The following is a 26,613-nucleotide window of genomic DNA, read 5'->3' on the forward strand; positions in this document are numbered from 1 at the left end:
ACTATAATTGGTAGCAAGTAGATCTGTAGACAAGTGACTTAATTTTATTGCCTGAAGAAATGGAGGGATTCTTTGCCTAACACACACACACACGCGCGCGCACACACACACACACACACACACACACACACACACTGGGTATGACAATGTAAAATGATTTGGAGCATATGATTTGGAAGCAGTTAAAGAATAAAGGCAGGATGCCATTATACAATCCTACCTGATTCACTTAAACAAAATACATAGGAGTATGTCCTAGTTATATTTGTTGCTGTGATTCAGAGGAATAAGAAGAGGTTTAACTCGGGTCACTGGTCCAGGTTATAATCCAGTATTATGAGAAAGTCAAGCAGGAAATCAAATATCTAGATATATCACACCTACAATCAAGAGCAGGAAGAGGGGAATTAACTCAGGCTTGCCTGCCTGATTGCTTGTGCCTAGCGCATTTTCTCCATTCTTTCAGGCCTCCTATCTTGGAAATGGTGCTGCCACAGTGAGCTGGGTCATGTCACATCAATTAACTTAAGACACCCCACACACATCCAACCTAACGCAGACCATCTCCCATCGGGACTCAACCCAGGTGATTACAGGTGTCAAGAGAGTGAAAGGAATTTTACAACGACTGAATTATTTGAATCAAGATAAATGGATAATTTTATGAACAATTCTAACTAGGGGTAGACTTTGCTGGGCTGGTTTTGATTACTTAACACTCCACCAGTAAGGCAGGAGGACATCTTGCCAAACCCTTTTCTGTTTATCTTTTGATTACAGCCATTCTGATGAGACAGAAATTACACCCCATTTTGAGTTAGCCTGAAGACTCGTGATATTCACTATCTTTTGTTTGTTTGTTTTTTGTTTTTTGTTTTTTTTCGAGACAGGGTTTCTCTGTATAGCCCTGGCTGTCCTGGAACTCTCTTTGTAGACCAGGCTGGCCTCAAACTCAGAAATCTGACTGCCTCTGCCTCCAGAGTGCTGGGATTAAAGGCGTGTGCCACCACGCCCAGCGGATTCACTATCTTTTGATATTCTTTCTGGTGGTCTGTATATCTTGTCTAAAGAAGGATCTACTCAAATCTTTTATTCACTTTTAATTGTTGGACTTATAAATTATTATGGCGTGTGCTTTATGGATTATAGAGCAAATAAAAAATAATGACCTCTTCTTCACTGCTAAGCCGTCTCTCCAGCCACCAGCCTTGTGAGGTTTTTGTTTGTTAGTTTGTTTTGTTTCTTTGTCAGAGATTTAACACTTTACACAGGTCAGGCAAGGTCCCAGGTTCCAGGCAACCATCTGTCCTCCCAATCCTCAGTGCCCGACCCAGGTCTCCCTCTGGCGGCCGGAAGCTGTCATTGCCGTGGCACTGCGGGTCCCTTCGGCGGCCCCAGGGCAGCCGGTACGGAGTGCGCAGGCGCGGTCCGACGTGGCCTGGGCCTGGCTGAGGCCGGAGGGTGTCTGGGGCCTGCAGTTGCGCGCTCTCCGTGGGCTCTCGGGCTCGGAGCGGACCGCTGGCTTCCCGTGCGCCTTTGGAAGGTCAGAGTGGGCAGAAGCTCAGCTCCGCGCCGGTGTGGTGACGCGTGGGCGGGGCCGGACCCAGAGGGCGTCACGCGGGGCTTTGTGAGCCGGGTCCACCCCGGGACGCCCAGCGGGGGTGGGGGCTGCGGCCCGGGTCCAGGCGGCATCTTGCTGAGAGCCCTTCTGCCAAGGAAGTTTCCAGAAGTCCTGCTGAGGCTATTCCAGCTAGTACTGAAGGAGCCTTCGCCCATCTTTCATCTCCTACAGCTCTGGCCCGGGGAGCGGCGCTCAGGTCCTAGATCTTCCTGCCCCAGGAACCCGCGTATGCCTGGTGCTGGCCCTCCCATCCTTGGTCCCTTCTTACCTCCAGACGCTGGTCCTTCAATCCTGCGCCCCCGCGCATCGTTGGTGTGCGTTTACCTATCCCTGATCCTTGCTTGTCCTGGTCCCCAGAATCCCTGGTTCGGATCCTCCCATCCCTGATCTCTGGTGATCCCTAGTGTGCGTCCTCCACAGTTCCCTCTCCAAACCCCACTGGCTTTCTTGCTCCTCTACAGCTCCTCTACGTTGGTTGGCAGCTGAAAGCGCCAGGAGTCACAACACTGGCAGTGAATGGAGCGGGCATTGGTAATTGGGATACAAGTTTACTGGCTTCCAGCATCTCAAAGGACCCCTGAGACCTAACTTCAGTCTAGAAAAGTTTTCTCTGAGAGTGTGTGTGGTTTTGTGACGCTACTTTATTGCTCTAGTGTACGTCTGGTTCCGTTATTCCCCATGGTTGTGGGGGTGCTTAAGGATCCTGGAGGTTTGCTTTGTTGTATTATAAACGGAACGGTTTTTGATCGATGAAATGACCCTCGGATACCTAAGAATTTAGCAACTGTTTTAAAATTTTCAGAAGCAATTAAGTGAATAATGCGGCAGTAGAAGAGTGCTCCTAGTTCTGAGGGAACTGGTCTTGGTTCGTGTGCTTTGCTGATGGTCTTAATTGTGTTTGTGGAGGACTTGTTTGAAACAGGAAACCTCTGTATTTTGAGGAATGTGGTTTGTTGCCCACGTGGTGCACGGTACAATCTGAAACACACAGTTCCCAAGCAAGAATTGTTGGAATGGTTCTGGAGTTGAACCCTCCCTGACAATCAGTTCCCCAGGTTCCTGACCCAGATAGGAGGAGTGAGGGAGGTAGTTTTTGGAGTTTAGTACAGTATGCTCAGTATAGTTGATCATGGAATATTGTACACGTCAGAGAGAGACAAAAATCTGCTGCTTTCATTTTAAAAAATGTTATATCTGGGTGATGAGTAAATTAGTCTTATTTCATCATTCTATATTTATTTTTTTTTAAAGTCTGAATAATGGGGCTGGAAAGATGGTTCAGCAGTTAACAGGTTAACTGCACTTGTAGAGCACCCAAGTCGGTTCCCAGTGCCCATTTCCAGCTTCACGGGAATCTCCCCTCCCCCACATATGCATAATTAAAAATAATAAAAAACAAATATTAAAAAATTAGAATAGTTCAAGAATCACTTTGTACCCTATAAATGTTAACCTGCCAGTATATAATCTGAATAACAACCCCTTCCCATTCCCCTTTTTTGTAACAGACCAGGCATGCTGGCATCAGAACTCCTGTTGCTGGCTGTTTCCCCATAAGCACAGTTATTTGCTACTTTCTCTGTCGTGGAATAGAACTGAGTTTCCAAGTATTTTTAATCAGAACTTTACTTCTGGTGCAGAGTGAACCACATACATAGCTGAGTTTAAAGTAGGTGTTTCTTACATCTTTTATTAGAAAATTTAAACAGGAGTAAGGAGACTAACCCTGAGGACGTGAGTTCAAAATCCCCCAAACCTGTATAGAGGTATAATCTCTGCCCTCATATTGGGAGATGAGAGGCAGAGACAGGAGACTCCCCAGAAGCTAGCCTTGTCTACCAAACAGGAAAACACAAACAAACAAACAAAAAGAAGCAAAGGACCCTGTTTCAGACAAGGTGAAAGACCAGGAGGACATACACCCAGTTGTCCTCTGACCTCTCCAGGCCCCAGGGCATGTGACTGCCAACGTTTTACAAGCAGAGATCTGTATACACAAGTGAGAGAGAGAGAGAGAGAAACAGAGAGAGACAGAGAGGGAGACACAGATACACACACATACACAGAGAGAGAGAGAGGGAGACACAGAGACAGAGAGAGAGGGAGACACAGATACACACACATACACAGAGAGAGAGAGGGAGACACAGAGAGAGAGAGACACACACACACACACAGACACACACACACACACACAGAGAGAGAGAGAGAGAGAGAGAGAGAGAGAGAGAGAGAGAGAGAGAGCGAATATGTTTAAAAGTCCACCCTTGTTATCTAGAGCAGGTATTGGTTTGTGACTTGGTGATTGGACTGTTAAGCTAATGAAGGTACTGTTTATTTAGTACTTTCGATTGGCACTCCAAAGACTCTCTAGTAACCAACATTGAGAATTAAAGCATATGAAATCATTAACTTTTCAATCTTTTTGAGACATATAGTAAACAGTTTTTCTTAGAGTTTTTTCCACAGGTTTTTTTTTTCAGTGCCCAGATATGCCTGGGCACTGCTTGATTCTCTGTTTATTCTCAGCACATGAGTCCAGCCTGCTGCCCAGAAGCCAAAAGCAGTGCACCGAGCCATGGCTGCAGCCCAGTGCTTCATAGATGACACTGTCAGAAGGTTACACTCTCTTAAGTTCACGCCTTCTTGTGCCCCAAGGGAAATGAAGTATGGAATGTTTGTCCTGTGGCTTCTGAGAGGAACGAAGGGGTTGGGATCTGTGGAAGCCTAAGGCATTATGACACAGCAGAATAGACTGCAAGGAAAGTGTGTCAGCAGTGACCCCAGGGTAGGACAAATCCGGGTTTATATTGCCACTTGTATATGCTAGTTCCTGAATTGGGGGCTGATCTTGTTTTGTCCACTGTCTTAAAGTTGCTGTGTGATAGGGCCATCTATTGGCCCGTTTTTCACTACTGGGAAGTCTCACTACTAAAGTCTGTGGTGCCTTCTTTGTGTAGTTATAGAAGCATTCTTCTGTTCCTTGACTTTTTTTTTTTTTCCTTTCCTGAGAAGCTGTAAGGAGTTCACAGTGACCAGCAGGGGCACATGTGACAGTTGACTGTTAGCTGTCAGACATATTGGACTTGACATAAACTCTTAAGTACAGTGTAGGCTGTCTTTCTAAGACATGACACAAAGAAAAGCCAAGTATTTACAAATCATTTTTATAGTGGTTACAAGTCAGAATAATAGTGTGGCTGTATTTGATAAATAAAAGCTACCATTAAAATTTCACCTGTTTCATTTTTACTTTGTTAGTGGTTCCTGGAAAATAAAAATTAATTTTGTGGCCCACAGTGTAATCTTTCTGGACAAGACTGCTGCAAAGCTTTCATTTACTTGGTAAAGTAAGTAATTCAACTTCACTATATACATGAAGAATTAACTACTTTTGTAAACCAACCTGTCTCCCTTCCAAAGGCAGCTTGGATCAGTTTTCTGACCCAATTCTTAGTGTTTCCTATCTCTCAGCCGTATACTAGTGTTGCTCCGTTTTGCTGTGCAGTCATGGGCACTGCAGTTGACTCGTAAAGATGAGGTTTTTACCTCCTTCATCCTCGCACACAAACTTTCCATCCTGTCTTCCTGTTCTCTCAGGGTGGTGTAGTGCGTCGTTGTGCTAACATCAAGATGCACTATTTTTAATATTATGGCACTGAAATAAAACTGAAGCAGGGTGTTCCCCAATTACTTTCTTGATTTTGTTTGGCATCTGTCTTCCCTGGAGTTACTAATTGTCTTGATTTTTATTGCTGTAATGTTTCATTTTTATTAATTAAATTCCAAATTCTCCCAGAATTGTATAAGTTTTTCCTAAAACTTAGGAACACACCAGACACTGTCAGTTTCTGTTTCTGGATGCTTTCTGGGTTACTTTCCAGTCTAGCTCTGTCACTTTGTAACTACCCTGGGAATTCCACCTTCAGCTTGGGATTCCACTCACCATGTGAGAGGGTAGGAAGCCTGAAGTGTGTAAGGCACTGTCCTGAGGCCTGCCTGGCGTGGCAGCCCGCTCGCTCTCTAGCCTCTGTCACAGCTGTTGAAACCTGGGAATTTGTGCTTCTGGTTTTTGGGTTTATCTGTTCTCTGTGAGTTAATCCCCTTATTCTTCTGTCCGTCATTTTTCTCTATTTTGCATTTCGGAGCATTTTAGAACTCACATTGGGCTTTCTAAAAGAATGTCTGCATTTTCTTATTTCCTGTTGTTCATTCTTTTATTTCATTGCTCTTCATTCTGGGCATTTTCTCTAACTTTATAAACTCTCTATCCAAGCTATTTTATGTATAATTTCTAAAAGCTGAATATGCACCCCCCTTAAGGCACATGCATATCTTTGTTTTATGGATATTCTATTGTTTTCCCCCCCTCTGGTGTATGCATGCGTTGGAGACCAGAGGTCAGCTGTGGGTGGTGATAGTCATCAGGGGTCACCATGTGGTTTGGTTTGGTTTGAGACAGGCTCTAGAACTGTCTTGGAGGAGGTAGACTAGCAGTCTACCAGTGAGTCCCAGGGATCCATCTTCTCAGCACTGGGGTTAGCACTCAAGAAGAGGTCTTCCTGAGTTTGGAGCTGACCGCTGAGCTACCTCTCCTGCCCTCTTTACTGCTACCAATAACATTTATCAACTCACCACATACTTATTGGGTGCTTTCTTTGAAGGGACAGAAGATAAGACAGGCCCCTGTCCTTGAAATCTATTCTCATTGGAAAGAGGGCTAAGTACACCGCGAGCTAACTGGTTAATGGCAGGTGATGATTCTTGTCTTGCAGAGATGGAGAGAGAACCAGAAAATGGAGAACCTGCTGAAATTAAGATCATCAAGGAAGCATATGAGAAGGCCTTTATGTTTGTTAATAAAGGACTGAACACGGACGAGTTAGGGCAGAAGGAAGAAGCAAAGAACTATTACAAGCAAGGAATAGGACACCTGCTTAGGGGCATCAGCATCGCGGCTGCAGAGCCAGCGCACACAGGTCCTGCGTGGGAGGCCGCCAGGCAGATGCAACAGAAAATGAAGGAAACGCTTCAGAACGTCCGCACCAGGCTAGAGATCCTGGAGAAGGGCCTTGCCACTTCTCTACGGAATGACCTTCAGGATGTGCCCAAGCTTTACCCAGAGTTCCCGCCTAAAGACGCGAGCAAGAAGTCCCCAGAGCAGGAGTCCGTTAGTTCAGCGCCCCAGCGTGCTGAAGTCGATGGGAGCGCCTCAGCAGCAGGTGCCGGCCCAAGTGGTGCGCCTTCTGCTCTGCCTGTACCATCGCCCAGCTGCCCTGCCGAAGCGCCACCAGCCTACAGCCCACAGGCTGCTGAGGGCCACTACACTGTTTCCTATGGAACAGATTCTGGGGAGTTTTCATCCGTGGGAGAAGACTTCTACAGGAACCGTTCCCAGCCGCCCCCTCTTGAGACCTTGGGGCTCGATGCAGATGAGTTGATCTTGATACCAAACGGAGTGCAGATCTTTTTTGTAAACCCTGCGGGAGAGGTCAGTGCTCCCTCGTACCCTGGGTATCTGCGCATCGTGCGGTTCTTGGATAATTCTCTGGATACAGTTCTGAACCGCCCTCCTGGGTTTCTCCAGGTAAGCCCCTCCAGACAACATATGAGCATAAGCCAGAAAATGGGTGGAATATCCCATTTTCATTTCTTGACATATACCATGTCCAGGATAAGAGCAGAGGAAACAACGATTCTACTGGGTGCTGAACACATCCATGTTTGTGTGTGCTGGGAAAGTTGTAGCTGGTCTCTGCTACTTTGTGGGTTCTTTCCCCACCCTTCAGATCTCCTGGTTCACCCCATCACTAGAAAGGAGAGAGAGGGAGACAGAGACAGAGAGAGCCTTGAATCTAATTTCTTTCTTCTTGTTTCTTCTTTGAGCACTGACTATTAACAAACCTCAGCCAACCCCCCCTGAAAGAGTACTGAGCACCAACCCTACCTCTCAGGGCTCTCAGACGTCCAAACATCACACCGACTATCTGCAGCTAGAGCAAGAGGCCAATCATCATGAGCCACTGCGAAGCAACCCCGTATCCCCCACCTGGGAGTAAAACAAATACATACTCAGTTCTAGAATTCTCACTACAGGGAATCTAGTTTGGTTTTATTTGTAATTGATTTTAGGACCCAAGAGAACATTTTTTTTAAAAAAAGATTAATTTATTGTATGTATATGAGTACACTGTCGCTGTCTTCAGACACACCAGAAAGAGGGCATCGGATCCCATTACAGATGGCTGTGAGCCGCCATGTGGTTGCTAGGAATTGAACTCAGGACCTCTGGAAGAGCAGTCAGTGCTTGTAACCACTGAGCCTTCTCTCCAGCCCAAGAGAACAGTTCTTTATCAGAAGAAGATGTGTTACTTAAATTCCAAAGGGAGTTTATGTGATAAATTTGAATACGTAACTGAATATCCACAAAGGCTATCAAGATCAACCGGAAGTTCTAAACTGGCCTGGAATCACTCAGCCAAGGGCAGTTTTGCCCCTTTCGATCACATGACAGTGTCTGAACCTGTTTTTATCACAGCTGTGTAATCAAGGTTCCTATAACTATGACCAAATGCCATGGCCAAAATGAAGGATGGGGAGGAATAGATTAATTTGGCTTACACTTCCAGATCACCGGAAGAAGTCAGGACAGGAACTCAAACAGGGCAGGAACCTGGAGGCAGGAGCTGATGCAGAGGCCATGGAGGGGTGTTGCTACTGGCTTGTTTCCCATGGCTTGCTCAGCTTCCTTAAAGAACCCATGACCACTGCTAGCCTATGGATGCCACCACCCTCCATGAGCTAGGCCCTTGATCACTAGTTGAGACAGCTGGATCTCACGAAGACATTTATTTCTTCAGCTGAGGCTTCTTCCTCTCTGATGACTCTAGGCCTTGTCAAGCTGACTGACACACAGACCAAGTCAGTACAGCAGCTGAGAGCTGGTGTATTAGATAGAGTGGTCAGAGAAACTGCTAAATGCCCCATCAAGAGGAAAGTTATCTGTCCCTAAACCTTAGTCAGGCCAAGGCTCAGAAGCCCTGGCCTAGAGGGCTGAACTGCAGACAAGAGCAAAGACTAATTTGAAGTAAAGATGTGTGTTGCATTCAGTGGGGTCTTCTTAGGGTACAGACCAGCAACAGTCTCCTGTGAAAAGGTTGGGCATAGGTGCAGAGACATGGGCTTTTGAAACTGGGTCACAGTGTACTGTCAATGGATTTGTGTTTAAACAAAGCAGTTACCTGCTCCCAGATTCAGATAAGGTAATTTTGCCAGACATTGGCCTTCTGTAGTCCTCCTAATGCTACTTTGTCCTGGTTCTTATGGAAGCCAACTTGAAAGTCATTAGCAACAATTGGAAGCTTATCAGAGGTGTGGAAAACAGATTCCTTACTGGACAAGACCTGACTTACTGACTTGGTTATCTTAAGGAAGAAGTCTCACAGGTCTCATGACTGAGGGGAGGGGAGGGGCCACGGAGAGTTTCTGCCAGTCTGGTAACAGCGTTGTTGTGTAGTCACAGCTCTGAGAACACTGGATCCTTGAAACTGGAGTAGCCGGAATTGGGCACCAGAAACACGCCTTGGCTGCCAGATCTCAGCTGCGGAGCTGCTCTGGTTCCAGCAGCAGTTTGTCTTCATTTCTTTCATTTGGCTTTTGACTGGTTATATACCTTGTTTTGGGTCCTAAATAAGAAGTAGAATTGCACCCCAAGTTTAATCTGTCATCGCTCAAATATTTGCAGCACTGTTCTGACAAGGAGTTAAGGCATGTCTACTGAACCTATTTATCCTTAAAAACAAAACGACAAAATAGACAGTAACAACACAGCTATCTATTAGACATTAGGTAAACTTTCCTGGGCTCTAAAAATCATTATTAATATGTTTAGGACCTGAGAGTGAGGTTATTTTCAATAGGCAGATTTTCTAATACAGACTAAATAATTAACCACTGGGCTTTTGTTTTGTCTTGTCCCTGGCACCACTTATACTCTACAAAACGTAGTTACCTTTATTCTAATCTACCTGAATGGTTTTTGAGATAGAGGATAAAATCCAATCATTAAAAAAAAGGACTTGACAGTACTTTCCAGGCTTGCCAGGACCAGCCCTGGGCCCTGGGCGCCCAGTCTGCACAAGTTTCTTCTGCAGTCAGAAAGGGGCTGGTGTTGGTGTGTCTGAGTTTCGCTTGTCTCCCTCCATAGACCTGTCCCTCGGGTTTCTTTATGGTAGACAGTGTTCTAAGGCTGGGATGGTTACGTTTCAGTTGCTACAGGGGTGTAATAGATAAGAAATGAATGTATTTAGGAATTCTGATTTAGACAGCCAGGATATGAGCTTAAGTCTGAGTGTTGGGACAAACTGACCTTCCCATTGGTAGGTACCACAGTGTCATTTGTCACAGTTAGTGACAAGCCATGTTCTGCTGTGTCTGACACATTAGGTTGTCTGGGCATTAGCAAAAGCAAACCCTAATTAAGTAATCGCTCTGCATCACTGACAAAGTGAGTACTCAGGTGCGAGCTTCACTTTCTAGTTGTCAGTACTGAGAAACTTATGGCCTGCCTTTGTCCCAGCGTTTGTGATGACTATGAGTCAACATTTTCCCAGTGGAAATGACCTGATTGTCCGTGGGGATGGGTGGATGAAGACTATGTGGCATATGTGTACGGCGGGACACCATGCACCACAGAAGCAACTGGGGCTCATTCTGTTGAGGGGAATCACCTGACACAGTCAAGTACCACAGACTCTAAAGGCTGAGAGAGCAGTGATGGCTACTGAGGCCGAGATGTGTGGGCGAAGTAGATGGGGGAGATAAAGGATCAGTCGGTGGCTAAGTTAGTTAGGAGTGACCAGCCTTGCTTTTGGGTTTTCACTATGAAGAAATAATGGGTTTCTGAAGAGATAACATGTTTAACTTGCTTTAAATATTCTGATATATGTACACTCATCAAAACATTACTGGTTGTCCTGTTAATGTATACAATTTTATAGTTTTATTTTACCATTTAAAAGTAAAAATTACTAGTCAGTTTGATGGAATGCTGTGAGGACTAAGTGAATATTGTCCAATATTGTACTAGAAAATAATGTAGTGCTTTGTACAAAGGGATCTAATTAGAGTAATCAGCCCCCATTTTATACTAACCGTCTTTTATTTAAAGCTAGCATCATCATTATGTCAAACTCAGGACCACTTAAGACTGTAAGACTATTGTCAGTGGAGCATTTGCAACAGTTTTGAATGCAGGAAGATCAGGATAGAAGATGGTGTATGTAAATTGGAGCTGCTGGTAGACATCTGTAAAACCTTTAACATTCATCAAACTGACATATTTGCTTTTATATAACAGTTTCATGGAGATCCATTACTGATGTCTGTGTTCATCTCACTTTTCCAGGTGTGTGACTGGTTATATCCTCTAGTTCCTGATAGGTCACCAGTTCTGAAGTGCACTGTGGGAGCCTACATGTTTCCAGATACCATGTTACAAGCTGCTGGGTGCTTTGTAGGGGTTGTTCTTTCATCTGAGCTCCCAGAAGATGACAGAGAGCTGTTTGAGGATCTGTTGAGACAGATGTCTGACCTTCGGCTCCAGGTAACCTGGATTCCTAGATAAAACAAACTTCATTATGAGTGTCACTGCTTTCAAAGACCCGCAGTAGCTTCGAGGAGACTTTCTTAATGATGTGGTGATAAGAATTGGCTGCCATTGGTTGTTCAGATAGTAGGTGCTGGAGGTAAATTTTCTGTGTAGTAGCCATTAATCTCGGCTGTTACTGACCAGCTCTGCCTGTAGTTTTCTCATGAAAACATGGGGTTATAAGCACACACACACACATTTCCCTGTCTCAAAAAAGCAAAACACAGGTTTAGTGATAATGTCCACCCCACAGAGCAGTGCTGTGAACTGAAGTTCTCATTTGACAGCTATCAGGTGGCCACACCCACTAAAGGATGCCTGTTTGTTTGACCCCTGTTTACAGTGAGGTTAGCATAAGGTAAAAAATTTTGAAGATGATTCTGTTTTAGTAGGTTGGGGGAGGAAGCATTAATTAGGTAATTAGGTTCACATTTCCAAGGAGTTTTAGCCTGTACCTGCTGGTACTTACTTTTAGATCTGTGGCAAGGCAGAGGCATGACAGGGGATCATAGCAGAGGAACAGCATTCACCTCATGTCAGCTATGAAGCAGAGACAGACAGACAGACAGACAGACAGACAGAGGAAGAGGCCAGGAACTAGATTCTCTCTTCAAATGAACACCCTTAGAGGCCCTCTTCCTTCAGTCAGGCCTGCCTTCTGGTTTCTGTCAGGGTCCCGATAGTCCATTCCATTACGTGTCTGTCAGCACATGACTCCAGTGACTCATGCAGCACCCTCACAGACAAATCCCTGTGACAGGACCCATCCACTGCAGCCTGACAAAGCCTTTAGCACTGGAGCCTTTTGGAGGACACTTCATAAGCAAGCCATGGAAATCAACCTGCAAACCCTCCTTACTTAGTCTGTTTGCCCTGTCTGTGTTTTGTTTGTTTGTTTTTATTTTGTTTGTTTATTTATTTATTTCGAGACAGGGTTTCTCTGTCTAGCCCTGGCTGTCCTGGAACTCACTCTAGACCAGGGTGGCCTTGAACTCAGAAATCTGCTTGCCTCTGCCTCCCAAGTGCTGGGATTAAAGGCATGCACTACCATCGCCCGGCTCCTGTCTGTGTTTTTATCTGCCAAAAAGTTGGGCTAAGTGAGTGTAATAAAGTTTCCTTTAATTTTTTTTAAAAAAACCTTATGAGTATTGATAGTTACTCATAGCCAAATTCAGTCGACTGCATGGCAGTGCAGTCGTTTGTTCTCCTTCAGACATTAAGCATGGACTCTTACCAACCAGTTAGACTGTTAAATGGCGAGTGCCAAGAGCAAGAACAGGCGGATAGAAAGACACCACAGCTGTGTGGTCATATGTAGATGTCCCTGCGTATGTGTTGGGTTAATACGTAGTCACTGCCTCCATAACGCACAGTTTCCATGTGGTATGGCCCTTCCTTGTGTGTCCACAGGAGGAGGGTGTGAGGACTGAGGAAGGCGATTGGAGCTGGGTGCATCCCAGCTTCATTCTTACTGACTGTATTAGTTTCTTGTTGCCGCAACAAAACACCGGAAAAAAGGAGCTTACGGAAGGGCTCAGAGTGGAGAGTGTAGTCCACAGTGGGGCTGGGGTTGGGGGAGCATGGCAGCAGAGTGTGAGGCAGCTGGTCATCTTACATCCCCAGTCCAGAAGCAGAGAGAGATGGATGCAGCCACTCAGATCCCTCTCCAGCCTCAGTTAATGTAATTCGATAACACCTCATACCTGTGCCCAGAGATTTGTCTCCCTGGAGGGTTTAAATCCTACGAGACTGGCAAGAGTAACCACTATGCTCACTGTAGTCACTTACAGGTGCTCACTGACTTAGTACAGAGTACCTTTGCGCTTAGCTCTGTGGGCCTTCACTGTCAAGCCCCAGGAAAGAAACTAAGTGGGTCCAGGGTTGCAGGATGCTGCTCTACTTAATTTTACTCTTTGGCTCTATTTTATTTTTGTCTTGTGCTGTTCCAAAATGTCAGCTGTGAACTAGAAGTATTGACCCTGATTTTTACATTGAAGCGTTTGCTCACTCGGCAGAGTATACAACCCCATGGTGCCTGTGGCATCAAATGCAGACACTTGGTGCCTGCCTTCTAACAGTGCAGTTACGCATGCTTCCTTCATTCCTTGCTTTTGAGCATGTTCTCAACTTGTTCTATCTTCTCAGATTTATTATTGCATTATTGATTTAAAGCACACTTATATGAATAACTAACTGCTGGTGATCATCTTTGATACTTTCCTTTGAACTCACTGTCAGCCATATGTAGAACCCAAAGAACTCTCAAGAGTTTTAAGGTTTGGTAAGGAAGTGAACAGTAATTTAGATATAAGAAAGCAGGGTCTTGGGGTGTGGCTTCAAGAGCAAAGCACCTGCTCTGCAGTGCTGATGACTGGACGGCAGATCCCAGAACCTGTAAAAGCCTCACACAGTAGCAGCAGCATCTGTAAGCCCAGCACACACAACCTTGTTGGACCTGGGAGGCAGGGGTAGCAAAATCTCCATGAGCCCAAAGTATGCCTGGCCAAACAGAAGCCATGAAATCCTCTCAAATAGCGGTGGTTTAAAGGTGAGGACCAACACCCAAGACTGAGACTGTCCTGTGACTGTCATATGTATTCCGTGACATCAGCACATATGGCTGTACACACACACACACACACACACACACTGCACAGTTATCTGTGCAGTCAGACACACTGGCATCTGAACATGTGTGTCATGAGTGCATGGAGTGTATACCTGGAGGGTTGTCCTGCAAAGGCCAGCTGAGCTAAGCTTAGTCCTTTATGCTCTAGGCCAACTGGACTAGAGAAGAAGATGAATTTCAAATCCCCGGGAGATCGAGTCACCCCTCTGAGCCACCGAAGGGAGCTTCTGGCACTGATGTCAGGCAGTCGAGTTCTTCAGGCTCCTCAATAGACCAAGGCAGCAAGGATGCCCGCCATAAAGGAAAGCGTGGGAAAAAGGCAAGTTAAGGACGCAGTGGGATGTGTGCCCCACGTCTGATGGCCACACACGGCTAGAATGTGTCACAAGCAGATCACAGCCACAACTAGGGTCACCACACATTTGTGCTCAAACTGCTTTGAGAGAGACCTTGTGTTTGGGGATGGACTCAAATTCCGTTTTTCAAAAGACTTTTCTTCCTTTTTTTTCTTTCTTTCTTTTTTTTTTTTTTTTTTTTGGTTTTTTTGAGACAGGGTTTATCCTTGCCTGTCCTGGAACTCACTTTGAAGACCAGGCTGGCCTCGACCTCAGAAATCCGCCTGCCTCTGCCTCCCAAGTGCTGGGATTAAAAGTGTGCACCACCACGCCCGGATTCAAAAGACTTTTATTTTCACAGTAAGGACCACATACTTTTTTTATGCTCCTTCTGATTGTAGGCTGAGAGCTTTGCTCTGGGTCTGCACTTCTTCCTCCAATAAATAATAAATGAAAAATGGATTGTCTGAAGCTGTGAAGAAGAAAAGTCATTCTACTTTTGTTCCTGTGAAACATTCTCTCCTCATTGATCTCTCCAATTACATTTTATCATATATGTTATATATCATACATATGAAAAACCTCAGCCCTAATATTCCCTAGTGTTTTCAGGACTGAGCACATCTATGACCGGGATCCACTGGATCCCACGCAGTCAGGGCAGCTCCATATTCATTCCTCATGGCCCGGGCAAGAGTGGGTGGTCAGGGTTTGGTTTTGATATCTAGCATATTGTAGCTTACATTCATTTCTTTGTGGGTGAGGCTGGGTGCCCTGTGCTGTCTGTTCCTCTGCTCCACCCACTTTCACCATTGCGCTGTTAGTCCTTCTCTTCTCAGCCTCCAGGGTTTGTACATTAGAGACAGTGGCCCTAGCAGTGCAGATGTTTCCCCAGGCCGTCTCTGGAGTTACTGGCAGGAAGTTTCTCTTCCCTAGAGAAGAGCTTGCTCTTCTTAGCATGTGAATCCACGGGCCTCTTCTTATCTCTGTATTTTAAGTTATACTCCTTGTCATCTGTTGGGCCCGTAAAACCTTTGATTTTTTTTAGTTATAACAACTTGAGGTCTATGTTCTTAGAATGGATGAATGTGGCTTTGAGTTTAGGTGTTGGCCAAAATCCTGGCAGTTGTCTAGTGAAGTGCTGCTGTTTCCATTTGAGTGGACTGGTGGGTCATTGTGTATCTGGATATTTGGGTTTCAAATTGGACTTTTCATTCCGCCAAAGGTGGTTTACTTACATACATCCTTCTTTACTGGCAGAGGCCTTTAATCTGTTAATCTGACAGTACTCTCTCCGTGCACCATTGAGGGGTGAATCTGTGACATGGGTCTTCAGCTGGGAGAGAATAGCGGGAGCTTGATTTTGACTCAGTGGGTGCAGTGTTGGAGTTACAGTTCTACTCAGAGCCTGGCAGAGGAGCAGATCCGTTTCAGTTTTGCGGCAATTCTGCTTTTGCATTGTTTTTTTGACCAGGTGAACTTTTTCCATTAACCTCAGCTAGTGTTTGTTGGTATTTTATCATGTGATGCTTTCAATGTCTTTCCTTTGTACTTCACTAACCTTTACATGTTTAAACATATTTACTGTTTAGACCAAAGATTCAAGTGAAGAAGTTAATCTGAGCCAGATTGTGCCCTGTGAGCCGAGTTCAGAAGAAAAATCAAAAGAATTGCCTGAATGGAGCGAGAAAGTGGCCCACAACATCCTGTCAGGTACCCCAGAGCTGGTTGTCAACTCCACAATGTCAGACCTTGAACCAGGGACAGTATTGCTTATAGATTTCTGTTTTAAATACCTGATTTAGAAATACTGATGTGGGGGGACTGGGCTTCTGAGAAGGTCACACATGCTGTGTAAATGTCTGTTCTTCCAGGGTTCCTCAGCTATCAAAGAGCTGTAAGCATAAATCATGATTCTGTCCCATGCGTTCTCATCCCTTCTCTCCCTCCCTCCAGTGCTGTGTTCTGGCCTTTGTGTTCTCTAAGATCCCCAAGTTGAAGTGTCAACCCCCAAAGTCACAAGAGTAGAAGAAGGTGGGGTCATTGAGCAGCAACTGGGTTGTTGGGGAGGAGCTGTTGTGAATAAGACTAGTTCGTCATTGAAGGCCCAGGAGGCTGCCTTCCTTCTGGTGTTCGATGAAACTGGAAGTGGTCCTCAGGAATGCATCTGCCTACACTTGCCACAGAAGTGAACCTCTGTTGCTCATCATCTGCAATGTGGGAAGCAGTAGCAAGGCCAAGGGTTCCCAACCACCTGTAACGTCAGTTCCAGGGCTCTTCTACCTCCTTCTGGTCTCTGCAGGTGCTGCATGCATGCAGTGCACACATGTTCATGCAAAAGCTCACACACACATAAAATAAAAATAAATCTTTGGTTTTTTTTTTTGCTAGAGGAATATTTATTCAAGGAAGCCATAGGTGTGCAGTTGGCATGTTCATGGCCCATTTAGGATCTACTACTGAACTCTTTTGTGTTCTGCTGATGTAATTAAAGGATTTAAAGATACAATTAACCCTAATCTCTGTAATTTTGAACTTCCCTTTTTTAAAAGGTGCTTCCTGGGTGAGCTGGGGTTTAGTCAAAGGTGCTGAATTTACTGGCAAAGCAATTCAGAAAGGTGCTTCTAAACTCAGAGAGCGCATTCAGCCTGAGGAAAAGCCAGTGGAGGTGAGCCCAGCTGTCACCAGGGGTCTCTATATAGCGAAGCAGGCAACCGGAGGAGCAGCCAAAGTCAGCCAGCTCCTGGGTAAGTGCCCTGCTTCCTCTCCGCTGAGCTAGAAACTCACTGCTAATCCAGGCTAAATGTCTGCATAAATAGCTCAGTCTCACAGAGGAGGAGTGAGGACTGAGGGGCTCCACCACCTCACAGGTAAACTTGCAGCCCAGCCACACAGTGGTTCTGGTGTCTGTCTTCCCAGGTGACACTTTAGAATCACTAAAATTTGTTTTTATATAGTTGTATAGATCTCTAGTGGATTTCCAATTAAATTGACTAGAACTATCTTTTTGATACTAAGCCTTTGAATCAGAAAAATAAAAGTGGATGATTTTCTTTCAAACTGAACTCTGCCTGAGGGGCAGGGTCTCTGTAGATACCACAAACAGAGCTTCAAATCACTTTAGGACCTGCCAAGGTTCACCTAACAGTCACAGTAACACCATGCAGGAAACGAGTTGTGGATGGCCATTTGAGAACATTGTTCGGTGCAGGTGCTGAAGTCAAGGGAGCGATTTCTGAGTCTTTTCTCTATGGTTGTGTTAGTTGATGGCGTCTGCACAGTAGCGAATTGTGTTGGTAAAGAACTTGCTCCACATGTCAAGAAGCATGGAAGCAAACTGGTTCCGGAATCCCTGAAGAGGGACAAAGACGGGAAATCTGCCTTGGATGGTGCCATGGTCGTGGCAGCGAGTAGTGTTCAAGGTAACAAAAGGCCTGGGTTTATTTTGTTCTTTAATTCTTGCTGTGTTTCTGGGTGAGCACAGAGCTACCCAAGAAGCTCAGGCTTGCTCTTTATGTGAGACTGACTTTTAAATATGTTTACAGGATTCTCAACTGTCTGGCAAGGGTTGGAATGTGCAGCTAAATGCATCGTTAACAACGTGTCTGCAGAAACTGTACAGACTGTGAGATACAAGTAAGTACAGTTTCATGTTGAGAGTAAGGCTCCAGTGCCATCAGCTCAGCCCCACAGCTGAGAGTCATGTGCTTCCTTCTAGTTAGGTTTCTGATAAACTTATTTCTTTCCATTCACTGTTTGCTAAAGAGGGAACATTTTTAGTCTACTGACCGAACTCCTGTGGCTTTGATTTGTGCTACTAATTGTTGTAAATGTTCATTAATGCAAAGAATATGTCTAATTTTTAATTATATAATTCTGATATAGTGTTTGCTTGAGAAGAAAAGGACTTGATTGGGTTTGAGGCCCTTTTAACGTTAGCTCATTAGTGTGCCATGGCTAAGTTCTGATTCCCCTTGCACATTTATATTGGGCTAGAGAGACAGTTATCTTCTTTTTGATTCATTAAGTAGACAGGACAGAAATGGATGTGTACAGGGTAGCTGATAGTTGGAGGTATGTTTTCTGTGTACTTTGGATTTGAGGTCTCTGGAGAGAGGTGACTTCACTGTGCCCTGCTGGTTGCTGTCAGACCTCGTCCCCTTGGCAAGTGACCTAAAGCCTGTGTCCATCTCAGAGCCAGGTGCCTCTGTCCCAGGAGGCTTCTCAGATCTGACTGGAAGGAGAGATTGCGGTGTGCTGGTGAGACACGGCAGGGCAGCACGAAGCACAGGATGTCAAAGGCATTTCACTGCAGGCCCATGGAGAAGAGGAGACCCCACAGACAGTCTTCAGTCAGGGGGCCTCAGCCAGAAGGCAGCACAGGGGAGTCAGACATTCCACAAAGGAGAGGAAAGAGGGCCCGTGACTTTATTAAGGTCCATGGGCTTTTGGCTTTAGTGTCCGGGGTGGGGTGGGGAGGTAGGCTAGCTGCTTTAGAAAAACTGTGAAAGGGGAAGTCACTCAGAACTCTGGTGTCAGCTGTTTGTTTTGTTAGTGGTCAGCAGTTGTGGAGTGGAACTGTGGAATGGAGTCAGTGAGAAGAGCAAGTTTACTGAGTCACCAACAAGCTACGCAAAGTAAAGTTTAAATCAGGCCAGAGTGGCCCCATATGCCTTGTTCCACTTACTTTTGAGAAACAACTACTTTGGCAGTGTTATTAAAGAACAAATTTAAAATGCCATTTGGGGGGTGTCTTCTTTGTTTGAGCTTAGGGTTTTTCAGTGTATATTGTACAAAATCGTGTTTTTTAGTAACATTTCACATGTGCACGGATAATACTTTTGGTCATATTCTCTCTCTTCTGTCTGGATTAGAGAAATTTGGATCTTTAAAAAATGTAAACCTAACCTAGTGAGAGCCAAGTTGTTTTCTTAGCTTAGTGAGTTTGGACCTTACTATTTATTGATGAAGAGGGACCAGTAGGACTGTAGAGAGGCTCAGTGGATAAAGCTCTGGCCTTACAAGTCTGGAGTTCAGACCCCAAACCAACATAAGGTCACACAAGCACATTAGCAAGGGAGGCAGAGATGGGTTCCAGGGCAATCAGTCCAGCAAGATGGAATTGGAGATCTCTGGGTTCAGTGAGAGACTCTGCCTCAGTTAATAAAGTGGAAAGTGATCAAGGACTACGTTGGCTTTAGGCCTTCACATGTTCAGATTATGCACGTGAAAAAATGTATTAATAGAGCTACTCTTTGGGTTCATACTTTCAAATTAGAGCTGTGTTCAGGGTTTCTCGTGTATTATATAAATTTAACATTTCTATCAGTTGTATAGACAAGAAAACCAAAACATTAAAAGTTAAAAACTTGTTAGAGTTTCCATCCCTAGTTGAGTGGCAGAGCTATGATGTAAGCCAGGTTCCATGTTGCTCAGTCAGGGCAGAGTGCTGTGCCCGCTCTGTCCTTGAAGGGCTGTCTACACAACTTCAAGCTCTGGACTGACCTCTGTACCATTAATCTACCATAATTTAGATAGCTTTGGGCTTAGGTAGGACTAAATTTAATTTCCATCCTAAATTGTTTTGTTTTCTCAGTGGGGGTGTGCCTTCAAATCAAAGGAACATGACAGATGAACTTGGCTGCCATTGTTAACCAGAGAGCTGAAAACACATACAGAGTGAATTATGATCACCATTTCTTAGCAGGGAAAGTGGAGGTGCTGTTCTGTTTTCTCTGTGTGTAGATTGTTAGGGAGGAGACCGGTGTGATGAACAAGGAATTTGAACAAGGTTCTGAGTGAGCTCACTCCTGCAGTGTTGTGTATCAGTGCTACTTTATTCTGTTCTCCAAAGACACAGTGTGAATAAACAAAGCAGAGTTGCCCAGCATTGAACTTGTGACTGTAAGGGCGACAGTTCTTAACAGTGATTTAATTTATGCCAATAGAATCTTGGGAAGAGAGGAGAGGCCTTGGGGGATTAAAGATTTGGCCCCAGTATTCCGTTTTACACCTGTGGAGATAATCTGGCTCAGAAGTAGAAAAAGACAGATCTGTTGAGCCAAGGACAGCTTAGTGACAGTGTGGGAGAATAGAAGAGCCAATCATCAATTCCTTCATTTACTCTAGTTCTTACTTATTTAAGTGTGTACACTAGGGAGTGTCCTTACATTTTTGACTGCTGTAGAAAGGAATGTGTGTTTGTATTCTGCTCACTTCAGTGAACTGAAGCTGTGTCCCGCCTGCCTGTGGAAAGCACTGCTCTCCTCAAGTTCTAAGTCTACAGCCCCATATGCATTAGGCCTGGGAGGAAAACAGATGCCTTGGAAAAGCTTCCTTACCTGGCGTGTGCTGCGGTTGGTGTGAGGGGCAGGAATACTGAACCTTTTTAGGTGGATATATAGGGATTTTTGGTCAGTTACATTAACACTTCAGTTTCACATTTTTAGATTTAGCAAAGTGAAGAGCTACAGGAATAATGGAAAACAATAAGCAACTTCACCCACAGAAGTCAGCCGCAGCACCGCCTGCTAATTAAATAGCCCTCTCTCTGCTTAGGTTCCTCAGCTCCTCTGTGTTGTTAAGGAGAAGGATGGCATTGCAGCAGGTTAGGTCTGTTTGTAGAATTTATCTCTGAATATCTATTTATGGAAAATAAGCTTAACAATGCTTTCCTGGAAGAAATTTACTCTCAGATGGTACTAGATTGTATTGATTTGTTTAGAGTAAAATTTAAATTAAATACCTCTTAAATTTCCAGAGGTGATGAACTAGCTCCAGTGACAGTTGTCATGGTCCTTGAAACCAGGTCTGCATGACATCTGTGCAGGAATTGCAGCTGCCCCCCCCTCTGTCAAATACAGATCTGAACAGATGGACCAACAGCACTGTTGCCCGTCTCTTGTTTTTCTTAGCTGAGTGCTCCTGTTTCTTGAACAATTGTAAATATAATTTCCAGGTCTTTCGTCTCCCCATCACTGCTCATTTTAGTGACAGGTTTTTCAGTTTTCTAAAAATATTCTAAAGGTAACCAGAGCTGACTTGGGTGCACAGATGGATGCTGATAGGACAGGTCCTGTGAGATCACTGCTTGCAGATGGATGCTGATAGGACAGGTCCTGTGGGATCGCTGCTCCTGTGTCAGTCTACTTTGCTCTTGATGAGGGAACAAAAGATGCTCACACACAAGTCAGTCTTTACTGTCTTTTATCATATTTGACACTTTAAAACCCTTTTTAAGGTCCAGAGCTCTCGTGTCTGTTTATTTACTGCTGGGAATGAGCTGAGGCTGTCCATGCCAGGCTGCGTGCTCCCAGGAAGCTGCATTCCAGCCCCGCCCCTGTATTGTCTTAGGGTTATTTCTGTTTTGTTTATAATTATTAAGACCTTTCCTTTACAATGCTTAACTTCACTTTGCTGATTTCTACCTGTTGTTAAGGTGCTGTTTTGTTTTCCACCATTTTGGGGGGATAAAGTCTTAATTGCTTGCGTGGTTTTCCATCCTGACTGGCTCTGCTGCAGTTGTAACTGCTTAGTGAGACCAAGAGGTCAGCAGTCTGCACATCACCCTCCACAAGGGTTGTTGCCTTCTAGCTGTGTTCATTACGAATTGGTTCTCTCTAGCGTCTTACTTTAGTCCAGCCTCCTTGTTTCATGAGTAGTGTCATTGTCTTAGGCTTCTGTTGCTGTGATGAAACACCATGGCCAAAAGCAAGTTGGGAAGCTAAGGGCTTATTTGGCTTGCACTTCCATATTGCTTTTCATCATGGAAGGAAGTCAGGACAAGAACTCAGGCAGAACCTGGAGGCATGAGCCGATGCAGAGGTCTGATGCAGAAGCCACGAAAGTGTGCTACTTATTGGCTTGCTCAGCCTACTTTCTTACAGAATCATAGACCACCAGACCCAGAGATGGTGCCACCCACAATGTGGCCCTCCCAGCCACAGTAATCACTACTTAAGAAAATGCCCCGCAGACTTGCCTACAGCCCAGTCTTATGGAGACATTTTCTTTGAGTTTCCCTCCTTTCAGATGACTCTAGCTTGTATCAAGTTGACATAAAACTGTCACAGTCATCTATGCCTGTGGGTGTAATTTAGACCTGTGCATCAACAAGTTTCAAATCTATTTGTTGTCCTAATCTCAGACTCAGCTACACACCGTTAGAGCCTTGACCCCACAGTCTGTGTGCTCCCACCTTTAGGCAGACCCTGTTCTGTCCTTTCTCATGTAATGGACGCGTGTTTCCTGCCTGCTCTTGCACTACTGCACTGAAGTCAGAGGGGTTTGCAGAAACATGTATGTGGCCAGTACATTCCTTTGCTTATTTTTCCCCATTTGCTTTCATGAAAAACATAAATTCTTTAGCTTCACCTACAAGGTCTTCCTAAACTAGCCACAGCCTGCCTTCTTTCAATAAATATGAGAAAAAAGGTGTTTCTCCTTTAAATATATCAGGTCACTATTTCTGAGCATAGTATTGATGGCTGACATCACTTGATTGATGTGATAGGTGTCACTATCACATAGTATAAGATAGCTTACACTAATCTGTAAGCTCTTGACTGGTTGTGGTGGTCTGTCTCTGTGGGTGTCAGTGAACACACTGGGCATATCTGAGAAATTCTGACTGAGATCACACAGGGGGCCTCTCAATCAGGATGGCTTCACGGTCACTTGCATTGTCCTGCAGTTGTGGGGTTTGTTCATGAAGTGTAACTAAAGTTTTCATTTACTAAAAAGTAAAAATTCAAAACAGCTTTATAATCTTACCTAGGTTGTTGATTTTGAGGAATTTTAAGCAGTGTATTTTAAGTTGAAAGACAGTAAAGGACTGAATAGTTAATTATCTAGGAAGACAGGAATAGACGTCTATTAGGAAAATTGTGTGTAAGGGACATTAAAGCTGATAAGTGAGGATATATTTAAAAAATAAACACAGTAAGTGAAAGCCTTGTAAAGTATATATTTTTTTTCGTATTATGAGGTAAAGAAATTGAGATGCAAAGACAGAGAGAGTTGGGCAAAGGCATATGGCCAGTTGCTTGTCTGATGTCATTTCCTGACATTGCCTGGTGTGAGTTTCCCACATTGTAGCAGTTGTCTTAGCCTGCAGAACAGGCAATCAATACAGACACTTATTTAACACATCAAGGACGGTGTAGCTTTTAGAAATACATTGCACACGGAAATAGCCAGTGTCATTAGCCTTGTCATCAAACTGCTAAGGAGGAGTGCTCTGGAGTGTTCTACTGAGTGGCCATTCTGAGTTGAACATTTATACATCTAGGAGATTCCCAGTTCTTGAAAACAGGACTGGAGCCAAACTGAGCATCACTGTCATGTGGCCCCCACAGTGCTGGAAAGCACTCTCTGGGATATGTTCTGGTGTCCGTGTCTGTTCTCAGACTTGGCTTTAAAGCTTTACTGATTATCACTGTCTAATGGGTACGGTCACGCCCCCACGCTGAAGCTCCCACCCCATTCTTGGGTTTGCTAAGAGTTCCCTTGGCTGCCATGTCCCTTTGCAATGCTAAGAAGTTGCAGAAAAACAGCTACAGGAAGCTTTTTTGTCATGTGCCTAGCAAGAAAGTCCCCTTTGCAGATGCTACTAAGCTAAGATTTGACTGGCTGTGGGTTCCGGTGCTGAGGATAGATCGGGGTACATCCAGGGCCACAGTAAGATTACTTCGAACTTAGAACACTGGGGTTGGAGAGACCAGGGGGCTGCAAGCCTGTTTGAGTCAGCTGGCAATGAGTTCTGTAAGGCAAAAGCAGATCCGTGTTGGTGTTAAATGTCAGTGCCAAGCCTGTCAGCCTGAGCCTGGTGCTGCATGATGGAAGGATGCTGCATGACTCCTGCAAGGAGTCCTCTGACCAGGTCATGTTCACAGCGGTGACTGCTCAAGGCAGTGAGGCAGCCATGTAGGTCCACAAGAGGCCAGACAGAGCAGAGGGCCAGGGCGTCTGTGTACTTGGCCGGTCTACAGACAGCAAGATGGCCAGTGAGTTGGCAGTAGCATGGGGTGCCAGGAGAACCTCACAGTGTCTCTGCTAAAAGACAGATCCGATGCTTGTGGGTTAGGGGCATTGGTGACGCTGGAAGTTCTGTGTCCTGCAGTCACTTCAAGAAACAGAGATTTAAACAAGTGAGTAACAATGCTTGTTTTAATTTATATTTAGTTTTTTTCATCATGTTATTACTCTTCTAGCTAGTCTTTAATCTTTACACACAGTTTTTGCTAACAGGGAGAATGCAGCTTTGTAGCCGTGTTTTTTAATTCTCTCCTATGTCTTCAGTTATTAACTAAATTGAAATCTAGGCTTCAGTTTTGCTTTCAAGAAATGGCACAGATATCATATAACTTATCCTATTGATTTCTCTCATAAGACATATTATGTGTTCTAATGTCATTGTTATACTTTCACCTTTTTTAAAGGTATGGGCACAATGCAGGAGAAGCTACACATAACGCAGTGGATTCAGCTATCAATGTTGGGGTCACTGCCTACAATATTGACAACATCGGCATCAAAGCCATGGTGAAGAAAACTGCCAAGCAGACGGGACACACTCTCCTCGAGGACTATCAGATCGTTGAGCGCCCTCAGAGGGAGAGTCAGGGAGGAGCCACAAGCACAGAAGGGAGAAGAGACATAGGAAAGCAGCTGGAGGAAGAGAAGCCAGGGGCAGGAAAGACGGACAAATAATGAGAATCCTGGGAGTCACCTGCACCAAAGCCTTAGCAGACGGAGGGTGTGGAGCGGACGGAGATTCTCCACAGAAGAACAGCATCTTCTGTCTGTTCATTTCTACAAAGTGACTGTTGGAAGTTTGGGGCATGTATCCACTTACAAGGAAATAATCAGTATTCTTACATCTGGCTTCTAACATATGCAGTTTGTAGTCTCAGTAAGTTTATTTTCCCTTAAATGTGGCTAAAATATTTTTGCAGTTAAAATAAAGCTTATAATATATATGTGGTTTAAACCTAATGTCAATCTATTTTTTATATGTGCTAGCCTTCAGAAAGCAAAGTAGGAAGCTGTGCATGTGATTTCACAGCCACCTGGGTTCTGATAATACCGGGAAATGACTTCATGTCGATGCCTTTCTTTTGCACTAATTGTGGCTCTTTTGAGATGCCCAACAGGGTTTTCAGCAGATAAGCTAAACAAAACTGTGATCTTAAAGTTTGTTCTCAGATAATGCTTTAGAAATCTTTCTCAAACAGGGACGAGCTTGGTCATGAAAGTGCCTTGACGCTCAGTAATGTTTCTCTTATTCGCTAGCTCTCCTGCCTACTAGGAAACCAAAATGGCCTTGTGATTTAAACGGAAGAAATGCTTCTTTAAGTCTTTATGATTGAAGCTAGAGAATTTTTTGATAGAATGAATTTTTATGAATTCTTTGAGAATTTTGTACATGCATAAATGTGTTTTGATTGTATTCCCCCACACTCCCCAACTCCTCCCAGGTCCACACCTCCCTCTTCCTCCCAACCTCATGTTCTTTTGTGCGTTTGTTTTAAATAGTCCAGTTTGTGCTGCCCATATGCTCATGGGTGTGGGACCATCCGCTGCAGGTTGGTTCATCCTCCAGGGACCAGGCTCCTCAAGAAAACTGATATCTTGTTCCCCAGAAGCCATCAACTGTCAATAGCCCCCCCCAGCTAGGCTGGGAGCTTGTGAGACCCTGCCCACTGCAAGCTGGTTTGATCCTGTGGAAGTGTGTAAGCTGCCGTGTGTGTAAGGGTCCTGTCATGCCCAGAAGATGTCAGTTTATCCATGCCTCCTGGACTTCTGACTCTTGGCCATTCCACTCCCCTTCCTCCATGTTCTCTGGGCTTTATGGAGGAGTGTGATATAGACTAAGGAATTTTGAAGTATGATTTGTATTCTATTAAAATTTGAATTGATTGTTACTGGCATTAAGAAATCACTTTTCCATATCTGCTTCTGTAAGTTTTTCCTAAATTTCTAGAAAGTAAAACACAAACATTGCACTTACTAAGTGTAATATAGCTCCACTCAGTCATTACAATTTATACCAAAAGCCAGGAAGTGATGGGAGGAGCCTGTCCATATCACAGGGAAGAATATGGAACTCTTTGGTGGGGAGTCCCAACTTTTGCAGAATACAGGACAGACATTTGCCCATTTTCTTTTAAGTTACAAATATGTAATTAAATACTCCATGGTATTTTATTTCTATTAATTTTAAAAGGTTGATATTGTTTTTTTATAGTTTTGGCCTATTGTAATCATTTCTGAACCTGTAGTTGGCTAGCTTATGAATTTCATTAGAAACTGGTTAATGAATATGCTTTGAGAATAAAATGGTTTTTGAATTTCTGGGCCTCCGATGTATTCACTGGAC

The 26,613-nt window shown here is 44.4% G+C and overlaps 1 protein-coding gene across 11 annotated transcripts; it reads left to right on the plus strand.

Annotated features, from left to right (window-relative positions):
• The first annotated feature begins 1,294 nt into the window (after positions 1 to 1,294).
• On the plus strand, positions 1,295 to 26,603 carry Spart (spartin). Of its 11 annotated transcripts, none has more exons than XM_029475282.1 (11): positions 1,295 to 1,543; positions 4,151 to 4,240; positions 4,883 to 4,971; positions 6,397 to 7,208; positions 11,028 to 11,225; positions 14,048 to 14,218; positions 15,827 to 15,947; positions 16,787 to 16,981; positions 17,498 to 17,656; positions 17,780 to 17,870; positions 24,674 to 26,592. In XM_029475282.1, the coding sequence occupies exons 4-11, from the start codon at positions 6,399 to 6,401 to the stop codon at positions 24,942 to 24,944; spliced, it is 2,016 nt and encodes a 671-aa protein (XP_029331142.1). In that variant the 5' UTR covers positions 1,295 to 1,543; positions 4,151 to 4,240; positions 4,883 to 4,971; positions 6,397 to 6,398; the 3' UTR covers positions 24,945 to 26,592. The 11 variants fall into 11 exon arrangements, with proteins under 11 accessions (XP_029331142.1, XP_029331141.1, XP_029331143.1 ...); XM_029475278.1 differs by lacking the exon at positions 1,295 to 1,543 and adding an exon at positions 1,828 to 2,152; XM_029475281.1 differs by lacking the exon at positions 4,151 to 4,240.
• Positions 26,604 to 26,613: the final 10 nt, after the last annotated feature.

Source organism: Mus caroli, chromosome 3, assembly GCF_900094665.2.
Source record: "Mus caroli chromosome 3, CAROLI_EIJ_v1.1, whole genome shotgun sequence".
Taxonomy (NCBI): domain Eukaryota; kingdom Metazoa; phylum Chordata; class Mammalia; order Rodentia; family Muridae; genus Mus; species Mus caroli.